At 40.6% G+C, this 23,996-nt stretch overlaps 1 protein-coding gene across 4 annotated transcripts in view; it reads right to left on the reverse strand.

Annotated features, from left to right (window-relative positions):
* The window catches only part of MACROD2 (mono-ADP ribosylhydrolase 2), a 5,612,477-nt gene that overhangs the window by 56,673 nt on the left and 5,531,808 nt on the right, over positions 1-23,996 (reverse strand). For all 4 annotated transcript variants that reach the window (XM_069234098.1, XM_069234097.1, XM_069234096.1 and 1 more), the window contains one exon: positions 10,523-10,594. In XM_069234098.1, coding sequence (XP_069090199.1) covers positions 10,523-10,594 — 72 coding nt within the window. The remainder of the gene's footprint in view (positions 1-10,522; positions 10,595-23,996) is intronic.

Raw genomic sequence — 23,996 nt, forward strand, 5'->3', positions numbered from 1 at the left:
TTTAAGGATTAAGACTCTTTTAAAACTCTTTATCATTGTATCTTCATCGTTTTGACTTTATTTTATTCAGATAAATATTATTTATTTTATTAAACCTGTGTGGTGTACTTTTGTGGTGTTTTCACTGTGTAACAGTATGATTTATTGTACAAATACTTTACACATTGCCTTCTAAGTTAAGGCTGACTGCTCAGTGCCAAGCTACCAGAGGGTGGGCACAGGATAATTTGGATTGTGCCTACTTGAACAAGGGTATATACCTCTGCCAACTAGAGACCCCATTACTAACAATATATTTAATGAAAGCAGTATTGTAGAAACAAGAAAAATGCAAGTTACACATATTAATTGCGTGACTTTGATCAATGAATTACCATTCAGGATTGTGCTTTGATTTTGTTTCATTTTGGTTTTGTGGCAAGATTCACTTATGCGCAAGGGTTTTTGATGTAGTATTTTTTAATCTTTGCTTCACATGAGCACTAATATGGCACCTCAGTTATGTGATCAAGGCCGACTTTCCTAGCTAAAATGTATCATGGTGGATTGATCTTTGTTGAATAATAAATCCCCAGTGCAGCACACCAGAATCTGTGCCTGGTTCTTTTTCATTGCGGATTTCCAGAAGGAGACAATAATTTATAGGGTTGGCTGACTCCATGTAGCAGACTGCCCTCGATTTGATTTGAAATACAGTCAGTGGCGGCTGCTGCCAGGTATGGGTGGAGGGGAAGCGAGCAGATCGGTAGGGTAGCACGCAAAGCGGGGGAACTATATATATATTTTTTAAAGAATTAATTGCCGCTGCCGGCTCTCCGTTTTCCTCTGCTACAGTCACAGGGTCGTCTCTTGTTACTCCCCTCACCAACCATTCTTGACACTTCTCATGATGTTACTCCGCATGAAAGAAGCACCGGATAGGCCTGAGCAGGCTGAAATGCTGCTTAGTGAGGGAGTGGGAGCCTGCACTTGAATCCCTTCCCTGTCACTGATAAGGGTCTTCCCCACCCTCCTTCCCCTCCCCAGGTTCCCCCCACCATCCCACTCCCTCTCCAGGCCCCCCTTTATTCACACACCTTCATGCACACACGCATTCACACACTCATTCCCACATTCATCCATGCATGAAGACATCTATTCACACACACATCCACACACACTTACATACATACAAGCACACACGCATTCACACAACACAACATACACGTACTCACACACAGAAAATGCAACACCCCCCCACATTCACGCACAAACAGACATACACACACACAGACAACACCCTCCACCCCCTCCCCTGTCGGAGCACCCGACTTACATGTTGTGAGGGAGTCCTCCGGCAGAAGATGGGGCGCTGCTGTCAGCAGCAGCGTCCACCAGCAGAACACCGCCAGGCCGTATCATGGGTCATGATACGGTCTGTGGCGGTCTACTGGCATGGCGCTGCTGCTGGCAGCAGCACCACTTTACCGCCATCCACCAGCATGGCAACAGCCGGATTTCCGCCATCTTTCTGGTGGAAATCCAGCTGTGGTCATAATATGGCGGACGGCTAGTAGCCTCGTCAACGGTGTTTTGGCGGTCGTCGCCACGGAAGTAGGCGGTTTTTACCGCCAGGGTCAAAATTACCCCTCGGACTTTCCAGTGTTCTTGGAACTTGCAATTTAAGAAGTATTTGTGTGTAGTCTCCATAATTAGAGCAGGTGAACTGAAAATCATTGATCATTCAGAATAATAATTTCATGAAGGTAAGATGATAGAGCCTTGAGGGTCTCCTGCTTTTATGCTATAGGGTTTTGATGAGCATGGAGGAGTATTGATCACATTTTTTCTTTTGTCTAGGGAAGATAAGATGCAAGTGAAAATGGTACCCTCTATGTCGGTGTCCTTATTTCTTATTTCATGACTGTGGTAAAGGGAGCTCAACAGTCCAGTAGAAGCAATTCAGCAACTCACTCTGGTCTACTGTGTTTTTAAGGTTGTCCCAGATGGAGATAAGACCTGATTCCGTGCATCTTCCAAGACAGAATCCTGTGAATTGTGTGTTGTGGATTCTGTTTGAGTAGTAGATGTTTTTAGCTTTTTGATTAATGACTTGTACATTATGTTATGTCCATGTGGGATTATTCGGTCTTGAGGTAGTTTGTATAGAGCAGGGTTAACTGAAGCTTTGCGATTTGTTTATTTTATGTTTTCTAAATCTGCATTCATTCAAGGGACTTTTTTTGTTATGTTCTGATGTTTTCTGTGGGACTAATATGTCAAAAGATTCATGGAGTCACCCCATAGAGTTTTGAATTGTGTTTATTGTGTCGCGATCAGTGTTGGAAGAAGGCTGAATTTATAAATAAGTCCTCCAAGTTCAGATAGTTCCAAGGTTGAGATGTAATTGTGGGTAAGCTGAGGTGAGTGGTGGTGCGGTACCCAGAGAGTAGATCCAGTTGAAGTGGGTGGGGCACATTGTACAGGCCCAAACAGGGAAGACATATTTATCTTTGATAGGCTTTATGTTTGCCCAAGATTTAGTGGTAAATGTAACTGGAAAGTATAGGTGTATTAAGAAATAAGAGACCTGCTGATGTGCTGAAAAGATGAAAAATATATTATGGCTATATCTGTCAGTCCAGCATACTACCACTAAGGGTTTATCTAAAAAGATTTACTGTTTAAGGGGATCACACATAACAGAAAGATAAAATGTTATCAGAGGGATTGTGAAAGCTATACTGATAAAATATTTATAAAAGTTAGACCAGAAATGGATCATTCCCGACACAGGCTCTCTCTTATGGGGTGGAAGTAAGGTGGTTTAAAGCTGAGGATACTTTATTCCTAATGTGAGTATTAGGGTAGTGAGTAGGATTCTTTCAATTACATTACCTAGGCTAAAATGTATGCTAAATGTGATGGGTCATAAAGTATGATAGGCTATGTTTTCGTTTTCCTCCAAGGTATTATGAAAGGACATCAACTAGCCTACATCCTATTTATACTCTTGAGAGGTGAGATGCCCCAATGCTTGTTAGAATTAGAGAGGCGGGCCATTTAAGAGAGTGATCATGGTGACAAGGCACCTACCAATTCCTCCTTTTGCCAATTTGGAAGACCGAGTGAATGAATTGTATGAAGAAAGTAGGAAATATAGGTGGCTCAGGAAGGTCCTTAGGAAAAGGCCATTGAGTCAGACTCAAAGTAACGCAGCTTATCCCACCCAGCTCTTTGGGCAACACATTGTATGCTCATACAGGCCCACATCTCCTTTTTTCTGGAAGAACTGAAAAACAGTGCCACTAATGGCATACATCACTTTTGTACTGGGAGCTGTACCATGAATCTCAAATGAAAGTGAAATGTGGACATTCTGGTAGAAAATGAGCTTTACATTTTTATTAAGTTATTTACCCACATGTAAAGCCTAATGTGGCCCCAACCGACATCACTTGACTAAAAGAGATACTTCATTATAAAGGTAAGTACCAATACATCGAAAACTCAATAAGTCAGAAGGCAGTATAGAACCGTTAGAAACTCCAGGAAGTGAGACAGGTTAAGAACCATGGCAGTTTCCTAAATCTGAGATTGTTAGAATTGTTTGAGTAGAAATATGCAGTTGATTCCAAGCCTTTTCAATGGAAAACACCTGAAGGCCTGGTACTTTTTATATGAAATCTATCTTTCAAATAGTAGTAGAATTCTTTCCATCAGTGAGAAGGGCAGCTCTTACAAGGAATGAATATCTTTTCCCATTCCCAGCCTTTCATGACCGCAATCTATCCGCTTTCATAGAGGCAACCTATTTTAATCACTATATTAGCACTATCCATCCTGAGGAGCCTCCTCTTAATTTGGCTAACTCAATGAGTATCAAGAATTCACCTTTTTGAGCACACACCCAACAATCATGTTTGCCTGTTAAATTCCCACTACGCTACGGGAGATATCTTTTAAATAGAAAAAAGCACAATCATCTGATTAACAAGACATATAACAATAGGATACCTTTTTAAATTCTCTCTAGCAGAAAGACTCTTTTTGTCCCTCCTCAGTGAGGAGGCTATTAGCCAGATTAGTCCACGTAAAAGGCGTGTTCAACAAAAAGGGGAGGAGACTCTCAAGCATGTTAGCATAGTCCAAGAAGCTATACATCCCTTGTCAGCATCTTTGTTTAAGACTGACAACACTTTAGGCTATAAACTAATCACCTTTCTTTCCTTCAAAATAACACCAGCCTAAAGGAGAAAATGTGACAGTTCATGGTTGGTTAAATCATGATTGACTTGACGAATTGTTGATATACTTTTATCATCTGTCACACCAGCCAATCATGACCTAAATCCTTGGAAACCAAGCTTCAGAAGAATAGCTACCAAACAACACTTGCTGGTAACTATGGAACGTCCCTGAAAAACCTCCAGCAACACAAAAGCATACATTATCCTGCCAATGTCACAGATGGCAATATTCTGCAAGGAACTACTGTCAACACACCTCCATAAAACAATATTTTCAGTGATAGAAAGAATTGATAAAATATTAAATGCACATTTTTAAAGAGGTACAAAGGAGCAGGTAGATTGTATTTCCTCCAAATGTGCTCTGAAGCAACCCCTCTACAATGGCTGTGGAACGTTAGTTAAATGAGCCTCATGAGTTAGTTTGGTAATTGTTTCGTTAAACAGATTACATATCAAAGATACCAGAGTAGACATGCATGTTGTATATGAGAAGAGGGAGACACTTTCAAATTTAGTGATCTTGTATCTTTCAATTGTGGCAGTTCTTTACCTCAAATCATAGTGAACTAAGCAAGTACAAGCACTCTAGGAAAAAGGCTAACCTGTGGGGTGATCCTCCCAATGGCCCTAGATGATCAATTTGTATTTTCACCCTACCACCATGAATTTCAAAGCAGACCATCTTAATTTTCAAATGAATCTGGATGGCACAGTAGATCCACTTCTGGATGGTCGGTGGACGTGGAACTGGATTCACATCAAAGATTGGCTGAACCCATATACACCTTAATGAAGAAAAATGTCTTCTACCTAAATGGAGTTAAAACACACATACATTGAGAGAAACAATGTTTTCTTGACATTGCCTAACCATGGACTGTGGGCAGAGTACCACCCTCAGTCCAAACATGGATTTCTTGATCTTATTGTTGGCTGGTTCCATTCCCTGTTTTCAGCGATGTACTGTTAAAATAGCAGTGATACCATAGAACCACTTAGCAGTGTCAAAATCACTATTCAATTTGCATGGACAGGCAGGTCAGCTCCTGCAACTCTTAAAAAAAAAGGAAATTCAAGACCAGCCAGCAGAGGATACCTCTTATCCTTTAAGGCCACAATTAAAACAATAGAGGTTTGATGTGCCTCTTTCAGGATGATCTAGGGCAATTATGAAATGCAACAGAACCCCCCACTGCAATTAAGAAACTAAAGAATGCAAAATTACAACATCTCACTGTCATACGGTCATGGGATGTGAAATGATCTATTTGAATCATTTGGATAACTTTCAGGTTTTCGAACATGATCGCACTCCAATTCTGCTCTGCAGCTAGGTTCTTATCTTAATTTTCATGTTGTCCAGTAAATTTGGCAGAGCCAGTTTAGCCACATTTGTGATGGCAAAATATATTTTGTCTTGGATCCTCTCTCTTGGTCTATTGTCTGACGTTTGGTGCAACTCTCCCTTGTACTTCAGACTGTTCCTGTTTTGGCAGTTGTGGCCCTCAACGTTGCTCTCTTCCTTTTTCGGGACATTTGTGCGGCTATATATCATTGAGACTAAAACCCCAATGAGACACAGCAGGTTTTACATATGAATCGTTGTTTTTGATTATTATCGAGTGATAATCTCTCATATGGATTTGTTATCGTTCCCTTGGAGGCTCAGCTTTCCTATCAGCCTTTTGTTGCACTTGTTGAACAGGTTATAACAATTCACCTTAATTTCCAGGCATTTGTACTTCAGAGTAATGAACTCCTTTCATGCTGGTCAGACACTCCCTAATTTCAATGAGTTTAATTGGAAGCAAGGACAGGATTTGATTTTGAGAATGTAATAAAATGAATTTCTGTTGGTGTCCACAGCTCGTGGGTGGGGGTAATAGCTTTCTCCACTTCACATGTGGCTGTGTTTTTCTCTATCAGCATGGCCCCCCTCAAAGTACTTTGGCTTTATTGTTTTCTTTTCTTAACTTTAGTTATTATGTAAAATGATCTCATCTCTAATGGTACGGTTGTGTAGTCATTCTTGTTATTCTCTGGAGACGTTGTGGTGGCATGCATTTATTTTCTGTAGCACACTGTTGTTAAACACTACTTTCAGTGAAGCAATAAACTCTTTAACAGTGTTAAGTACACATCTTCCTTGCATACTGAAACCCTCACTGAACAGTCCTATGAAGCAAAACTCCCTTCTGCTGATCTCGAAATGCTCTCCCTTTCTCCACTTACTTCTTACCGACACAGTCAGAAATTTGTATGTACAATGATATAGTGACCAAATTCCATTTTAGGATGTTGATATTGATAGTGTTTATAGAGAATGTGGTTTCCCACAAGTGTCTTGGTGCTAAAGTCTGCTATATGTCATAAAAAATGTCTGCTAGTTCAATAGTGGAGATGTAAAAAGCCACGTTTGAGGTTGTTTTCTGAAACAGAGATGATTGGTGTGATCTATTAGATGCATATTAGGGCATTTTGTTTCAAAGTTTACTGGTGGTGAGGGTAAAACCTAACCACCCCAAGATGCTATATTAAAATGGGGAATTACAACTGTTCTTGATGTGGCGGAATGGAAGGGTCAATTGGTGGTGTACCATTTGAATTTAGTTTTATGGTACTCAAGGCTTGTATTATGGAGTGATTTGCGGGCAGCACATACTGCCTTAAAGACAATTTGATTCCTTATGAGAAGGCAATTCAGAAGCAACAGGGCACATAAGGCTGATTTAAGCTTTGGGATTTTCATTAAAAGGTGGGCAGCTGTATTTTGGAGAATCTGCAATTTAGTCAGAACGTGTTGTTGGGCGCCCATGTAAAGTGTGTTGCAGTAATCAAGTCTAGATAACACCAGACTAATTATTACCAGCTTTAGAAGTTCAAAAGGAATAAAAGGGACAATCTTTCTTTTTGATTTAAGTAAAAGAAAGCAAGAAGAGGTAAGCTTGCTAATCTGATCAGAAAAAGTCAAGTTAACACAAAAAGTGACTCCTAGGTTTGTAACTTTCATAGCCAGAACAGGGAGGGGACCCAAATGTTGGGGGCACCAGGATGTGTTCTGGAAGGCCATCTCTCTCCCTAACAAAATCACCTCAGTTTTTTGTGTTAAGTTGAAGACAAATCTGTCCCTCCCGACTTGCAACCTGAGTCATGCAGTTGTTGAAGCGTGTGGCGGTGGTGGCAGTATGGGTAGAGATTGACACCACAATTTGCATATCATCCACATAAGCAAACATGGCGAATCCAAATGAGCAGATCTGTATGACCAACGGAGGCAACGTAAATGTTATAAAGGGTGGGGCTCAAAGATGACTCCTTTGGGATGCCACATTGTAGGGAGAAGGGATGTAATGTAAACTCACCCTTGGATACGGACTGATCTCTGTTGTGAAGAAAAGAACGATACAGTTCAAGTGCCAGTCCTCCAATGCCTATAGTGGCTAGGGGGTCAATTAGCACTGTGTGACTAACGGTGTCAAAGGCTATGGATAAATTCAACAGGATGACAGCAGCCTTTTTCTCTGTTGTCAACTATTGTGTTGATTTCTTTAGTGGCAACTATTAGGGCAGACTCCATACTGTGATTTTTCCTAAACCAAAATTGGGCTGTGTCTAACATTGCATTGTTCCCTAGGAAGCTGGGCAGCTCAGAATTAAGGTGTCTTTCAAGTATTTTAGGAGGCACAGGTAGGCATGAAATATGACAGTAACTTTTAGTCTCATAAGATATATTTTTCCAGATCTTAGGAAATTGACCCTTGAGAAGAATACTGATCCGAAGGTTAGTAAGAGGACCTGCAACCATATCTGCTTTTTTAAGGAGAATTTTGCGGGGACAGGGGTTGGAAGGAGCTCCCGACTTAGTAATTCCGATTAGTTTAATCACTTCTTCTTCTTCTTCTTTCAGCAGGGAAATCTCATTGAGCTGGTTATTATTGGTTCCTTGAAGTTCAATTTCAGACTTGAGAATAGTGTTGTGACTAGTAACAAATTCATAATAAACTTCCACTACCTTAGTGTGAAAAATGTGTGCAAAGTTATCACGTAAAGACTGAGTAAGAGGTACCGGGTTGGTAAATATATGGTTTGGAAAAGTCTGAAATGTGTTAAAGAGTTTCTTGGCTGACTTTTTTGCTGAGGTAGTTTTATCAATGTAATATAGTGTTTTCACAAGGATAATCTGCTTTTTGTAATCAAAAATACATTGCTTGTATTTATCTTTTTCATTTGAATTACAATTTTTCTTCCACTTCTTTTCCTGCCTACTGTATTTTTGTTTTAGAGATCTTAAATTGGAAGAGAACCAAGTTGCAGATGGTTGAGTTCTGTGATTTGTAAAACATTTTGGAAGGGTATTTTATGCCTGCTTGGTTAATCCAATTATACTAGTTAAGTGAGTCAAGGTCAGGACCATTTACCAAAGAGGGTTGTGAGGCATCTAAAATAGTAATGAGTTAAGTTTTGTTATTTTTTTTCCAGGTAACGATATTGAATAACTTTTGTAGTTGTGTCTGCTTAAATGTTTTAGGGAGGGAGTTTTAAAGTAAACCTAATTGCATGGTGATCTGACCAGGTGAGTGGGAGTACCGTACCCAGCTGTAAGTCTTGGTTTCGTGAAAAAATACCGTCCAGAACACGCTCTGCTAAATGCGGCGCAGTATTTATCAATTGACTGCAGTGAGGTACTGGTATTAGGTTTTACTTCAGCAGCTTCTGCAACAACACAAATTATTTTCAGGACAGCATGCAAACGGTGACAGAGTTGAGCAGGGTGTGAAGTATAAAAAGGGGAATTCAGGTCCACAGTGTTCAAATCAATGTCCCAGACCTCATGATCCATAGATTGCGCGTTTGCACTTAGGGACTATTATTATGGATGACTTTGCTACAGCAATGGCTGGGATATCTGCAGTCTTAACTGTGCCAGCAATATCAGCACTTCTTTGGGCCGTGTTGGATCTCTTGTCACCAATTGAACTGATTTTGCTCCGTGTGTCGCAGCATCAGAAAAGCTCCGGCAGGATACCTGGTTCTTGGAATGGCTTGCATGTGAGGTCCCACCATACTCTCATAAGCTTCTAAATCCCTTTACCATGAAAACACTTATCTGAATACGTCTTTTCACTTTTATTTTGATAATCGTGCTAAATCATGGAAGGAGCGTGATAAGTTGAATAGGGTGTAAATGTAGCTCAGGGCCTGTAAATTGGGAATGATGATTTAATTTTTGAGGTTCTAAGTGCTTTAACGGCTGTCAAGGATTACACACGTTTATGTAATACAATTGTGGCTCTCCCGCTATGCTGTTTGTTTGTTTCCTTTTAATTTTACTGATGTTCATTAAAATTGAGAGTTTTTTTTTTAACATATGGGGTGTTTACCAAGAAAAAAATAAACATTCTACACTGTGTTAACACATTCTTTAACTGATAGAGCGAGCATGTATTTTAGAGGGGTAAACATTTTTTGGTAGTTTTCCTTCTTTTGACATGTGAATATCTTGTAGTCCCAGATCAAATGTGAAGAAAAGACAATGGCTGGCTTCTGAAAAGATCGGATTGAGTTTTTTATGACATTTCTGAACATTTGGTGAAATTCAGCCAATCTGAATGCTTGTTTTCCTTTGTAAAACTGTTTTCGATGTTCACCATCAACTAAAAGTTACATGTATGGACCAGTGATACTTGATAAAATTTAGCAGAAACGTCCTTACATTAAATGTAATTACCATTTTGCCTCCCCTCCCCAAATCCCACACCCCGACTCCCTCTCTCCTTTCTCACTCTGCCCCCCCATTCTCAATTTTCAAGATATTTAGCAAAGTCAAAGTATTACTGTGGTGCAAGTTGGTGAAGGGGCAAAACTAGAATGCAAAAATTAATGTGCTCCAGAGTGTGGTTAGAAGGCACACGTCCTGAGTCTATCATTAACATTAATTGCACACTCTGAAATTAAATGATGCACTAGTCAGATTTGTCGCCAACTCAGTTTTCACTGTGATTGAAAGTAATCGAGCACCTGTCAGTTTTCAATCAGCAGAGATCAGTGACAGCATCTATATTATCAGTGGTGATGCAATGTGGAATTACAGTAGCACATCCAGAAGAAGTCATTCATGATATCATGCACGACATCATTCATAATGCTATAAAATATGCAAGACTATCCGTTTTTTGCTTTATTTTAAAATACACACCTTAATTGCAGTTAATACACGTTTTGCTAATAATAATGAGTTTATAACAGTTTATAACAGTAACATTCAGGCGTGCGTTTATTGCGAAACATACCGTCGTTGTTCTGGTTCATGCCATCCTCTGCATCTAAATACTCTTGAGACTCTTCTGACTCTTTTTCTCCGGCTGAATCATCACAAAATAAAAACACAAATGGTAACATTAAAATGAACTGTTAGTGCTCTGCAGTGAGCATATAATTAGCAAACTAATCAATTCAGTGTTGCAACCTCTCTTGAAAATATCAAGAAAAAAGATCTTTGGGCACAAGCTTTAGTAAATGTTCTCTTTTATGTTGTGAAATAGAGAGATGGTATTACACTGGAAAACAGTCAGCTAGCACTGATTGCCAATGCTGTACCTTACTGTTTATTAGCCAAAGGTGATTGGCACAGGGGAGCATTAAATCCCACTGCTAGTAAGTCTGTAATAGAGCACAATAAGATAGCCAGTCTTTAGGCATTAACCTCTTTATTTAAAACTGAAAATTGTAAAATGAATATCTGGGATATTGGGAACATTCAATACTTTTATAAACACCCTGAAGGTCTCGTAGGCTTTATTCCAGATACCATTTTTGGGGTGCCAAAAGAAATGAAGTGAAATTGCAAATAATTATCAAATTAAAAAATGAGTAGACATTTAACACTTAAATTGGTAGATATTTACAACTTATCGTCTAAAAAGGTATGCATTTTATGTAAAGGATGAGTTATGATCACAAAACAGCATATGATATAACCAATTACCAATAGCACTATTTCAAATGGAAATAATTTATATTGACATATGAAATGGACACCAGATATAAGATTTCAGTATGTTAAAATGTTAATATGACAATTCAATTAATTGTGAGTGTGTATTCTAGGTTTAGAGAGAAGGATATGGCTTAGTCAATTATGTTAGTAGCTGTTAAACTAATAATGGTGTTGAAAATATAAAATCAATAATAATTATATTACATCTGCATTAGAGTGCAGGGACTAATAAGTGAGGAATCGGGATATATGAGCTGCACAAAGGTATGCTAATCAAGTAGTAAGAGAAAATATTTACAATTTAAAAATGAAGCACTATGTTACACAAAAATGAAGGCAAATACAGTATTGCAACAGTGGCAAATGTATAACATCAATACAAACTACTGATTTAGTAAATCAGTACTGACATGTACAAAACGACATGGTGAATTATGATATGGTAGAATAATATGGGCACAGCTAGGAATAAAAGGTTTATGAAGCATTGAAATTGATCACATTTAGAAAAAGTGGTGTAATATACAGATGATGCTTTATGTGTAACAAACGATCTACTGTCACACAAAACATGTTAATTTCTTTCTCTCTTTGTCCTCTTCTCTTTAGTTTTAAGTGTCCTTTTCCTAAGTCTAGCCTGCTACGTCTATTCTCCTCTTTTTCTTACTTCCTTTCTTTCCTTTTCCTTCTATCTTCTATCTCTCCTCTTTAACGTTCATCCAGTTTTATTACTTTCTAGATTTCTATTTTACCTTCTTTCTCATTTTTTTCTTTTTCTCCCGTTTTTCTATTTCCCCTTGAACTTTAGTTTGTTACTTTTCACGATTCTCTATTTTCTATTCTTTCTGTTGAGTTTGTTAGGAACCATCCAAAAACATAGGATGACATTTCTAAGCTTAGTTCAATGAAACAATATAAAAATAACTGAATGTCAAGATTGGAAGTTAGTTTTTATCATTGGCTAAGATGGATGAATGCAGAAGAATGATATACAATATGAAGTAAATCACGTAGAGAATTGCACTATAATTATAATGTGAACAAACACGTGTTAGGTGTTATAGAATAAGCAGAACCAATGAATAGGCAGACCTTCATTTAAATACTATGATTAACATACCTAGTGTGCAACAAGTATTCAGTAATGTTAAGGGAAAACTGTCAGTGGAAGGTGATATAATTGTAGGGAGTGATAAGATTGAACCTCCTGAAAGAGTCAGAAGGGAAACTGTGGAAGTCCCCCAAAACATTATTTGGGTGAATCATCCATATGAAATTACTTGGGTCAGAATACTGGTGGCCATAATTGGATGACATAATTTCTAATTATGTAAAGAATTGTTGGGAATTTGTCTGCTCAGATAAAACATGCAGTGTTGGGAAAGCTTTCTTAAATCATTTTCCATTTTTCCCAGGACCGTGGGAACATGCCCATTTGGATGTTATTGGTTTTATTCAGTGTCCTGGATGGAATCTGAATTTGTTTGTAGCTCCGGTTGACTACTTTCCAAAGGGGTGGAGTAGAAGTTAATTAGAGATCCAACCAGGGAAATTAACATTTAATTTTTCTGAGAAGAGTTTTCCATTTCTATAAATACTGATAATGGAATGCAACTCACTTCTTATAGGATTAAATGTTTTCTGTGCAAATGTGGTATTTGTCATAAACACACACCCCATTGTACAACTAGTTGCAATGCAATGGTATGGTTGAAAGGGTTATCATGATTTTTATTGAGGGTATTCAAGCTGTTTCAGCCAATTCCAGAGATGTTAAGAGTTTTATCAGGAGAAAAAGAGGGGTACCACACAACTTCTTATTCTACAACTGGATTTTCACCATTTGAGATGTTTTAAAATAGAATCCTACATCTGACATTAATCCCAACATGATAGGAACATAGAAAGGCTAGGAAGTTAACCAGCACACTCATGAGTAAGCTACAGAGAGAGTGGGGTTTGCAAATATAATATAAATGAATCCAAATTGGAAGTGGGAGATTGGATGAAAGTTAAGAGTTCTAGAAATGTGACTAAAGGTAGTACAACATTTTCTTCTCTATGAAATATTTCTCAAAATGGTATTTGTGCTCAGATGTTCAAACGGATACTCTTTCTGGGAATGGTGATGAAAGTACGGAAGAACATGCTCAAGAGTTTCTTGTGATGTGCCACGTCATCAATTCAACTGTGCAAGTTCTAAGAATTTGGAAGGCAGAGGTTGTTCTAGGATTGTAGCCTTTACACCACATTTCAAACACTATGGGCCTGATTCTAACTTTGGAGGACGGTGTTAAACCGTCCCAAAAGTGGCGGATATACCACCTACCGTATTACGAGTCCATTATATCCTATGGAACTCGTAATACGGTAGGTGGTATATCCGCCACTTTTGGGACGGTTTAACACAGTCCTCCAAAGTTAGAATCAGGCCCTATGTGTAGTGTTCTTATATTATGTTGCTTTTTTTCCCTTATTATGTTTTATTTACGATGTGTTTTAGTATTTACTTTTTTTTACCTAAGTGTATTGTCCTGCCATTGTATGTTTACAAAGAAGAGAGATGTGTTGTATTGCATGCCGTGTCCTGTCTCATGTTCTGTGTCAGTCCGCTGTCTTCCCTATTAGAAAGTCTTCATCAGCGGCGGCTCCTCTGTTAGAGCAGAGGAGCGTTGCCCCCATCATCAACAGAAGCTCCAAACCTTTCACAACTGTGTTTATTATCCCTTCGTTGTGAAAGGGGCTGGGCATGTGGGATGACAAGCACTGAGGGGCCGTTTCGGGCCAGCCAAACATACATGTGCAGTAGGCTCTTCTCTAGCCCAGAAGAAGAGCAGGCACCGGCTCAAAATCTGCCTGGGAGCACCCTGGCTGGGTGATCCCAGACAATACTGATGCTGCTCTGAGCAGCGTTAGGATTGGCCACAGGGCAGGCTGGGAGCGTATGCCTGCACTGCAAGACGGAGGAGGTGCACGGCGAGGAGCGGAGGTACGTTTATTATTATTTTTTTAAACGTTTATTACAATTCCTTTATCCCTTCCCCCCGCATGCTGCCCCACCCCCTGTGGCCCCTGTGAGCCGCGACTGGTTTTCTTGTCAAGCATCTCTGTCTTCCTTCGAGATACATGGCAGTTTGTTGCCGGGCTTTCTCTGCATGGCAGCTCATTTGAGGGGCTCGTAAATAAGCCACTTTTCTACTTGGATGTGTAGCTTGCAACTTTCCTACTGCATCTTGTGTCAGTTTTGGAGGTGCAGACACATAAAGTTCTTTGGAAATAAAAGGATTCATTCATTGCCTTGCACAAACTATATTTTGACAAAAGAACCGGGGGCGGCTCCTCTGCCCACTGGCTAAGAGCCAGCAGCAGAAAAATAAAACAATATTTAAATACTGTTTGATTTTTCTGCTGCTGGCTCTGCCAGCGGGTGCAGGGAGGGCAGGGGTGGGCCACGGGAGGTGGCATGAGAAACTGTGTGCACTAAGTGCACATGTGTGTTTGGACGGCCTAAGACAGGTTTCCAAAGAGGTCTGCGCACTTAGATAAAGTGCAGAGGCCCCAGGATTGTGTCTGAGTGGCAATCACTGCCACTCAGACCTATCCTGACACTGCTTCCATGCTATGTTTAGCATGTAAGCAGGGCCAGGATTGCTGGGGAGCCTCTTCAGCATTCACTGGGACACCAGAACAGGAAATGAGGACGAGCGAGGCGTCAGGAGAGGAAGACGGTGATGAAAGGTAAGTTGTTTTTTAATTTTTTATTTAAGTTATTTTTCCCCTCTCCTGACCTGGCTATCCCCCACCCCTCCCCATGATATCTTTGGCAGCCACCACTGCAACAAATTAGATATTTGGCATTACCTGAGTGCAGTCAGGTCTCATTATAAAACATACAAATGCATAAAACTCACAATTTAAAGAAACTTTACATCAAATAGATATTTCTTTTTCTATCTATTGGGCATTTTCCCCATTAGGACTCCTTCACCTCCTGTGACATTCGAAAGAGAAGGACACATGTTGTCTTTGAAGAACAGAGTTAAGCAAGTTGCTTTTGTAAAGAAGGGAATATTCATGTCAGAGGAAAACATTTTCCACCTGCTTAACAATCGTCTGTAGCTTACTCGGCTGAAGGTGTGTCCAATAATGGGTAAATTGGTGTCAGATGCCCCTTTTTATATAGAACGTAAGCACCAATAGTTAAAGAAATGTAGCCCACAAAAGGGCTGATGGCACGTTGCATGGTACTGAGGTAATGGACAAATCACATGCATTATTACTGTTACTGTGCAGTACATCTGTTCTTTACTATGTAATTAGAAATAAAACCCCAAAGAATGGGGGGTTAAATAAAGGGTTTAAACTAGTTAAATAAATGTAATTAGTTTTTTAAGACATTGCTCTAAAAATGAGATATTTTAGTTTAATGTCAAGAGGTACTGAAAAGAAAACGGATGACTATTAATATAGCTAATGATGACATCTCCTAGCTGCTCAACAAGCTATACAAAATCTTTCTGTACAGTTCATGCAAGCTGGAGACGCTAAAGTGCAACTAAAATGACCTTTGTACAGAGCATTCATCACTTGCTGCTCTATGCACACCTCATTCAGACCACAACAATGTGCTTCCTTCCGGCAGCCCTATCTCTACTCTACATTCTAGTGCAATGTGCTTTAAAATGGAGGTGGGCTGTCATTTTAGGCATTAATCTGACTGAGAAAGTCACTGCAAAAGAGATAAACAAGCATAAGGTCACAGGAATCCAAACTTTTCAGAAGAAAAAAGTTTAAATAAATAATAAGGTCGCAGAACATTCCGTACTTTCTTCCTAGGCCCACGGGTCCATTTTGTAAGCTCCTTGGCTACACACATATGCTGTTCATCAGAATGTGTTCTTATGGTTCTCAGGGGAATTAGATTCAGGCTTTGTTTATAAAATAAACAACATGGTAAATCATATAATAGGAAAAAGGATCGCCATGAATATATCCAAATATCTACACAGAACTAAGGCAGAGGAAAGAAAGATGGAACAATAAAACCATTCAACGTGCAATACCTCAGGTGGAGCAGTCAAAATTCCAAGGACCTCAGGTTCACTAGAGCTTTGTGGGCAGAATTAAAAATAGAGTTGTTACTTAGGCCCTGTGGTCGGCCAACTCACCACCGAGTGAAGCAGTGTCTTTATTTCTCAGTTCTCATTGGTTAATGAGGGTTGACTACCCCCACCAGCATCAAACTCCAGCCAGAGTAGCTCCCCACCAATCCGTGTGTGCAGGGTGGTTGGCCAAAGTGGCTTGGAACATTCTTGATGGTATTACTTCCCATCCCTCACACCACCAATGCAAATAAAAAGTTGGTATAATAGTGTCAATGCTGGGAGTGCCAGGTGCAACCACACCTGTGAACTCTATCAGTGCCACTGTGTGTCACACAATACAGACTACCTTCACATAAACAGTCAATATCACATAGTGACAAGGAAGGTGAGTTGGAAACCTCTGCACTAAGTGTGTTTCTTGCTTGTTCTTGGGGTCTATACGCAGCTGATGTGGATTAAGGGGTGTGAAGATACCACAAGACATTGGCAGCAGCCTCAGCAAGCTTTGTTTTTTTTTGTTGGGGTGAGATAAGTAAGGAGGAAGAAGAAGCATGCCTGTCTCTTTTGCACATGGTGAAATATGTTTTTGAAGTTGGTAGGTCTCTGTCTCTCACATAGTGGCCAGCAATTTGATGGCCTATTGGGGGATGCTGTTTATAGGGGCATCATGGAGATTTCCAGAGACCTACCACAGTGTGAAATAATTCCAGGGGACTTGTTTGTCTTTGAGGAGGTGGCCAAAAAGGCTACCTTCCCTTGTTAATAGGATGCACAGAGTCCTTTGGCTTGGGCTGACGTTTACAACTGGTACGTCTGTGGAGCACCAGAACAACATACTGGGCAAGTAGTAAAATAGTCTACTCAACCACATTGTCACATGCCTAATAGCAATGGCTGAGGTTCTGTAACTTGGTAAATTTAAATACTACCCACCCTATCACAATCCAACCCCATTTGTGTGTCCATATTATCTATGTGTAATATCATGTGAATGGTTTTTGTTTCACATTACACTAGCTATAGATTCACAAATGTAGCTTACGGTTTGGTATGTGCTAAATGCATCTTTTATTGAATTATGTGCACAGCGCACAATTTGACTCACATCGAGCCACTGATCACAAGCCAAATCTTATGCTGCATATTTTTCAGGGCAGCTATGAGGCATTTTACGCAATGAAGCCCCTGTGCCCTGGTATAGATTTCATTATGATGTACTTTATTTTCTTTTGAGTGTATTAATCCCCCTTGCGACACAAATTAATTTTAACTGGGTTAAAAGCTATATATTTTTCTTCTGCTCATATCTGTTTTGCAATTGCTTCTTTTTTACATGGGGCAATCATGGTGAGAGCAAGGATGTGATTTTAGATTTTAGTGGCTATGCCTTTAAATCATTTTGGTAGATGATATGAAATGTCCAGATGTTTTTATTCTATAAGTTAATAAGCGATGAGGATTAATGTTTTATACTTCGTTTACTGTGTTTTAAATGTTATGGTTTATGTAAACTGAAATAAAGAACTTGATGATTTCATTATCATTGTAAAATCTCTGGTGAGCCTAAGGGGCATATTTATACTATGTCTGTGCCGAATTTGCATAAAAAATGTTGACGCAAATTCGGTGCAAACCTAACACCATATTCATACTTTAACGCCCGAGACCGCGAACGCCAAAATTTAGCTGTGTGCATCATTTTCTGGATGTGTGAAACCGCCTTGCATTAATGACATGCAAGGCAGGCGTTCCCGTCCAAAAAATTGTTTTAACACCTGTGCGCCATATTTAGCCTACCGCGCAAAAATGCTGCACGGCTGGGAGGCGGAGGCAGAAAATGACGCACAGCCCGAATTGCATAAATAAAATAACGCCTGGGTCAGGGCAGGTGTTAAAATGGGGGCAAACACACCACTACTTAAGGAAAACCCACAGACGCAACATCAGAGCTCAAAAAGGAAGACATGGAGGTGCTATTCATCCAGCATGCACGAAGACACAGAGCACAGGACCAACAGCAGCAGCTTCCACCACACCAGCAGGGACCCCAAAGGCAACGCAGAAGGCAGGAGAGGATATTCAGGACCAGGACAACTCTTCTGGGCCTCAGGTAGCATGACATCATCCAGAGGTACAGACTAAACTGGCATGCCATTCAGCAGCTGCTGCGCCACATTGAGCCACAGTTGGCACCCAGCTTGCAGATAACCCACATCATGCCACCAGAGACCAAGCTGCTAGTTGTCCTCCACATGTTGGCAAGTGGCTCTTTTCAAACCACTGGTGCCCTGGTTGCCGGGATCTTACAGCCCTCATTCTCTGCCTTCCTACCCAAGGTACTGGATGCCATCATCTCACTCACACCACATCAGCTTTCCCAACACACAGCAGAAGCAGCAGGATACCAAACAGGGCTTCTAAGAAATCAACGGCTTCCCACACGTGCTTAGTGCCATTGACTGCACACATGTACCGATTGTGCCACCTGCTGCAACCGAGCATCTATACCACAACAGGAAGCACACACACTCCATCAATGTGCAGGCCATTGTGGATCACTGAGGTTTGATCACCAACATCGCGGCAAAGTATCCTGGGAGTGTACATGATTCATTCATCTTCCGCCACAGCACCATCAATCAACACTTCCAGGATGGACGATATGGAAATGGCCTACTTGTGGGTAAGTAAAGAAACCCAGTTATACACACACAGCACAGCAACCCTGTAGGACAGACAACACATACACCACTACATTGACAAGTGGCCAGGAAGACACTGAGGTTGTGACACTGCAAATCATGTTTGATATCCTGACCCATTGGGATACACACCTATGGACAAATGACAAATGCAAATAACAACAGATGCCACTCCAGAGACACAAGGGAACAATTTAAAACCACACAGTGACAATGACATGGCCTTAACTGCCGGTACAACTTGGAAGATGAATCTTCCAACATCACATCAATAATACTCAATCACACACCCTTCCAAACAATATGTACTGTGTAAGGGGTATGCAATGTGTTTCACTGCAGGTCTAACACCATGACACACATAGCATGATGATGATGACTCCATTGAATGGGACATGGAATCATTGAGGATCTACCAGCATCTCGCATCACTCCTGGTCTGACATTGCCCACTACCAATAAGCAAGTGGACTGTGCTAATAACACATATTGATGTGACAATATTGCAAAGTGCACATTGCTACACATACGGATTGAGCCAATTACACCTACACATAACAGATGTACAGGCATATGGGTGGACCTTCTGACACTTAAACCTTCACCCCACAACCAAGTTAGCCATCTTACCTAGACCAGGTTCAGTAGTGTAGGTACACGTTTGAACATGAGCCAACTTGATGAGGGCAGATATATAGGTTTGCATAGAACTTGTCACACATGGGATACTTGTGCATTGTCAATTGTCAACACGTCAGTGCTGCCAACGTATGGAGATGTATTGTACATTGTCACCTATACAAATCAAAGGGCCTCACTGATGTTGAACAAATTCTACTGCATATGTTAATATGGATGGGATGTCCAGGCCAAATAGATGCAACTGTGTTACCACCACTGTGGAATTGATTCTGTGTATGGAAGTATCATGTCACCCCCAGTTAAAACACATGGACACCTCTTTCACATGACATAATGCATGGGAGTACAAAATGTACTGCAAGTCTACAAAAATACCGCTGACATCCGGTCAAACAGCCAAACACCAGTTCAGATAATGAAACATCCCAATGCTGATGGTACATCCTAGAAGCCTAGGATTACACACAATAACACAAACACAGATGAGTCACAGACAGCACAAGATAACACCTGCCATGCAAAGTGATAATCACGGTGCAAGCTCCATCAACATTTTTCACTCATTTTCTCTTTCAGCTGATCAGGGGTATGGGATCCAGCCATGGATCATGACTCCATTTGCAAACTCAAGCACTGCAGCAGACCGTGCCTATAATAAGGCACAGCAGAGGACATGCACCACTGGAGAGAGGACCTTTGGCATCCTGAAGTCAAGATTCAGGTGCCTCTACATCACCGGAGGCAGCCTCTTATACTCACCTGAAATGGTGTGCAAGATCATTTTGACCTGTGCCATCCTGCACAACATTTGTGTAAGGAGGAACATTCCCCTCTATGAACCAGACCCACAAATGCCTGAAGAGGATGAAGAGGAGGATGCTGTCCATCAACATGAGGGGGGCATTCAAACACTGCAGCAGGATTGCGTCAGAGACAACACATTGTACAAAAATTATTTTAGCTCTAGTCACCATCACCACTGTCTTACCGTATGTCATTAAACACCTCACTTCATCACTAAATCATGGTCTGGGTAATTATGTATGTACCACATGATCCCTAGGAATCATAATCAGAGTTTAGCCTCATGGAGCATTGCAGATATACAGATTAGGATACTGAAAAAGCAACATTACATTTGATGGGTATGAATGTACACCCAACTTCACACACAGTGTAAATGACATATATCCTGTCCATTTCACATTTGAAGGGCAATATCAGAGTAGCACAGCTATGGCACACATCCATGTTGGCAACATGGTTCATTGCAGCATATGGCACACAACTAAGACACTATCAGTCATAAGGTAAACTGCTTCATACATGAGGCAGTGGATGTGCTATTGCATTGGTAACAGGAATGTATGAACAGACCCTTGACAGCAGTAAGTGTGACCTCAGCTATCTCTGCAAGGAGTATGTGTGACACAAAGTCCATGTAAGCTGCAAATGGATAGCACAAGTCCCCCAGGTATGACAAGCATTGCTCACAAGACATGCCCTGCTCATGCCATCCCAGGTTATAAGTCCTGCCACAGGCATATTTTCATTCTCTCCCCACCCTTCTCTAGGGGGCCCAGTAACTGGACTATATTGTACACACACCCAGACTCACACTCTGACTCCAGTGTGCTTCCCTCTTTAGTATGGCATGCCATAGTCCTAGTTCATCTGTCTGCATGGACTTCAGGCCTGATAATGCACTGCATGATAGTCTGTAGGACCTGCAATCACCTGTCCATTGCTTCCCATGTGAAAGGTACTGTTGGCCCTTTGAACTTGATTCTCACCTACAGGACTTGTGAGAGACTGAAGTTAGCGCCTCCATGCAGAACAGCCATTTGAACCTGCACTGCCCTTGCTGCTGCCTGGAATAGCTTAGAAGCTGCTATTTTATGTATATCCTTGTTGTGCATTGCCGTATAAATCACCTGTGTAACACAGGCCTTGGGTTATTCTGTAACATTGCAGCCCACAGCACAAATACAGATTTAATTTTCCACAGTGTTCCAGCTTTTCCCAGTCAGAGTCTGCTCACTGTGTATTTGCCTTGTTCATGTTAGTTCCCAACAGAGCCTCCATCCTGTTAGCCTGATTGAATTCTGTCTTTGTGTTACCATAAAGGTTCCCTGTGGCTACATTTGTCTCATAGTTGCTTTCCATGCCCTCACTTTCCTCCTGGGGTATTGTGTCTGGTAGGTCTACGATGAATCCTCAAGTAGATTGTATAGTGTGATCATTTTACTTATCGTATCATGGTCTGGGACATGTATTCAAATAGCCTAATCCTGGCCCTATTCCTTCTCTGGTTTCATGTATGCATGAGTGACAAACAGTGACAGTGTACCATGGCTGTATGCATGGATTGGGTATGGTGCCTCCAGCACAACAAACAATGTTTGCTAATGTGGATGAAAGGAAAAAACATGTTTGTGCCCTGACGGTCCACACATAGATTCACATTGGCTGCAACCCAATGATGGTGCTTGCGCAGTGACTAGCTGTGAGATTAATCAGCACAGAGGCACTGATGTTCCCGGTTGCAGTGGGAATTTTAGAGGCCACCCTGTGTACAAATGTTGTGATGAAACCTGCCAGTTTTAAATTACTGATCCATTAACTTTGTGAGCACACCAAGGTTGCCCTGTTGTCAGTCTCATAAAACTTCTGCAGTGCCATAGTTGGACTATCCCCATGTGTGTTGTCAATTCCTCTTTGGCTTTTGGTCAATTCTGCTTTGAAGGATACTCTGTTAATGCAGGGAAAGGCTCCACAGACTCATGACTAGACCTGCATGTAACTGTAACAACATGGAGGCCAATAATGGCACAGGGTACACATGGCCACACATTTGAACTGGACACCTTTGTGCAATTAACCACTGGAAATATGTGAACACATGCAGCTTGGCCTGCTGGTCCTCCACTGCCACAAGAGAAACATAGGTCATTTATATGACTCAAACTGTGGAGTGACATTACATTTTTGGATTGGTTTTGGGACTCTGTGTCACAAACACTGTACCCACATAGCATTTTCAAATGCCTGACTCATGGGTAGTATCCAAACAAGTGACCAGGAAGTGGTATCCAACATTCCAGTACATGTGATGGCTTACTCTTGTAACATTGCCATTATCAACCGTCCTCTACCTATCCTGTGCATATTTGTCATGGGAGATGTTTTGTCCCAAAAGTCAGGGAAGTACGCAAAGCATTAGTTGCTACGTTTATGACAAACACATATCCTGACTCATTTCCACACTGAATAGCATATGGTGGTTATCCACATTTACAACACATGCATACAAGCACATTAATGAAAGCACGTCTTGTGATGTTCACACAGAGGCCCAACTAAAATTGAAATAGCCAATTCACAGACATTGACACACAGGAAATGAGTTAATGTATTAAGTTGCGTAGTCTTGCTATCCTCTATTGACGCACAACCTGCTCAAACTGTGTAATACTGATTTGTATTAAAACAAAAGTTTGGGTATCTATTGCGTCAGTGAAGAGTGCTCATCCGGTACAACAACTGGAGTATCATGGTCCACAGTAGTGTGATCTGCCACTTGTGCCCAAACACTGGAATACACAATGCAGGGGCAAACCGCCTATCTCTGTACAGTTACAGATGTCATTTACTTTCAAAATGTGAGAAATTACACAAACCCAGTAAAAGACATACATTTTTACGCAAACGCATCAAAAAAGACACATATGCGTAGAAAAATGACGCTCACAGCCATGATGCATCCTTTGGCCCGAGCATTAATTCCTACCCTGTACCCCATGAAATTGGTTACCAATGCTAAATATTTTAAACTATGGATACAGGATAATTTTTAAGCATTTGCGTAAAAAAAAAAAAATGACGCACAGACTATAAGCGTCATAAAATGTTGATGCATCATAATAAAAACGCACCGCATTTGAGGCAGGAAGTGATGTAATAGGATATCCTGCTTACAGAATTGGTACAGTGGGTGTACTTTCACTTTGCAGTCTGAGATTTGTCTAGACTGTGTGGCTGTGCTTAGAGTTTTGTCTTTCCCAATTGTGTTTTTGTCTCCTGTGTGCCATCCTATTTGTCATCTGTTTTATTTGTAATTGTCTCAGTTGTTCATTGTAAGTGTTTATTTGTCACATTTGGTGTCTAATTTTGTCTTTGTACTGTTGGGAGTCTGTTGTGGGTATCGGTAGTTTGGGGATAGATGGGCTGTTTGAGGGTTACTTTTCTTTCATTTTCCTCCCTCCTTTCCCTTTATTTTCCTCTGTACCCTTTATTTTTCCTATTATTTCTGTCATGT

Source organism: Pleurodeles waltl, chromosome 5 (assembly GCF_031143425.1).
Source record: "Pleurodeles waltl isolate 20211129_DDA chromosome 5, aPleWal1.hap1.20221129, whole genome shotgun sequence".
NCBI classification, from domain to species: Eukaryota; Metazoa; Chordata; class Amphibia; order Caudata; family Salamandridae; genus Pleurodeles; species Pleurodeles waltl.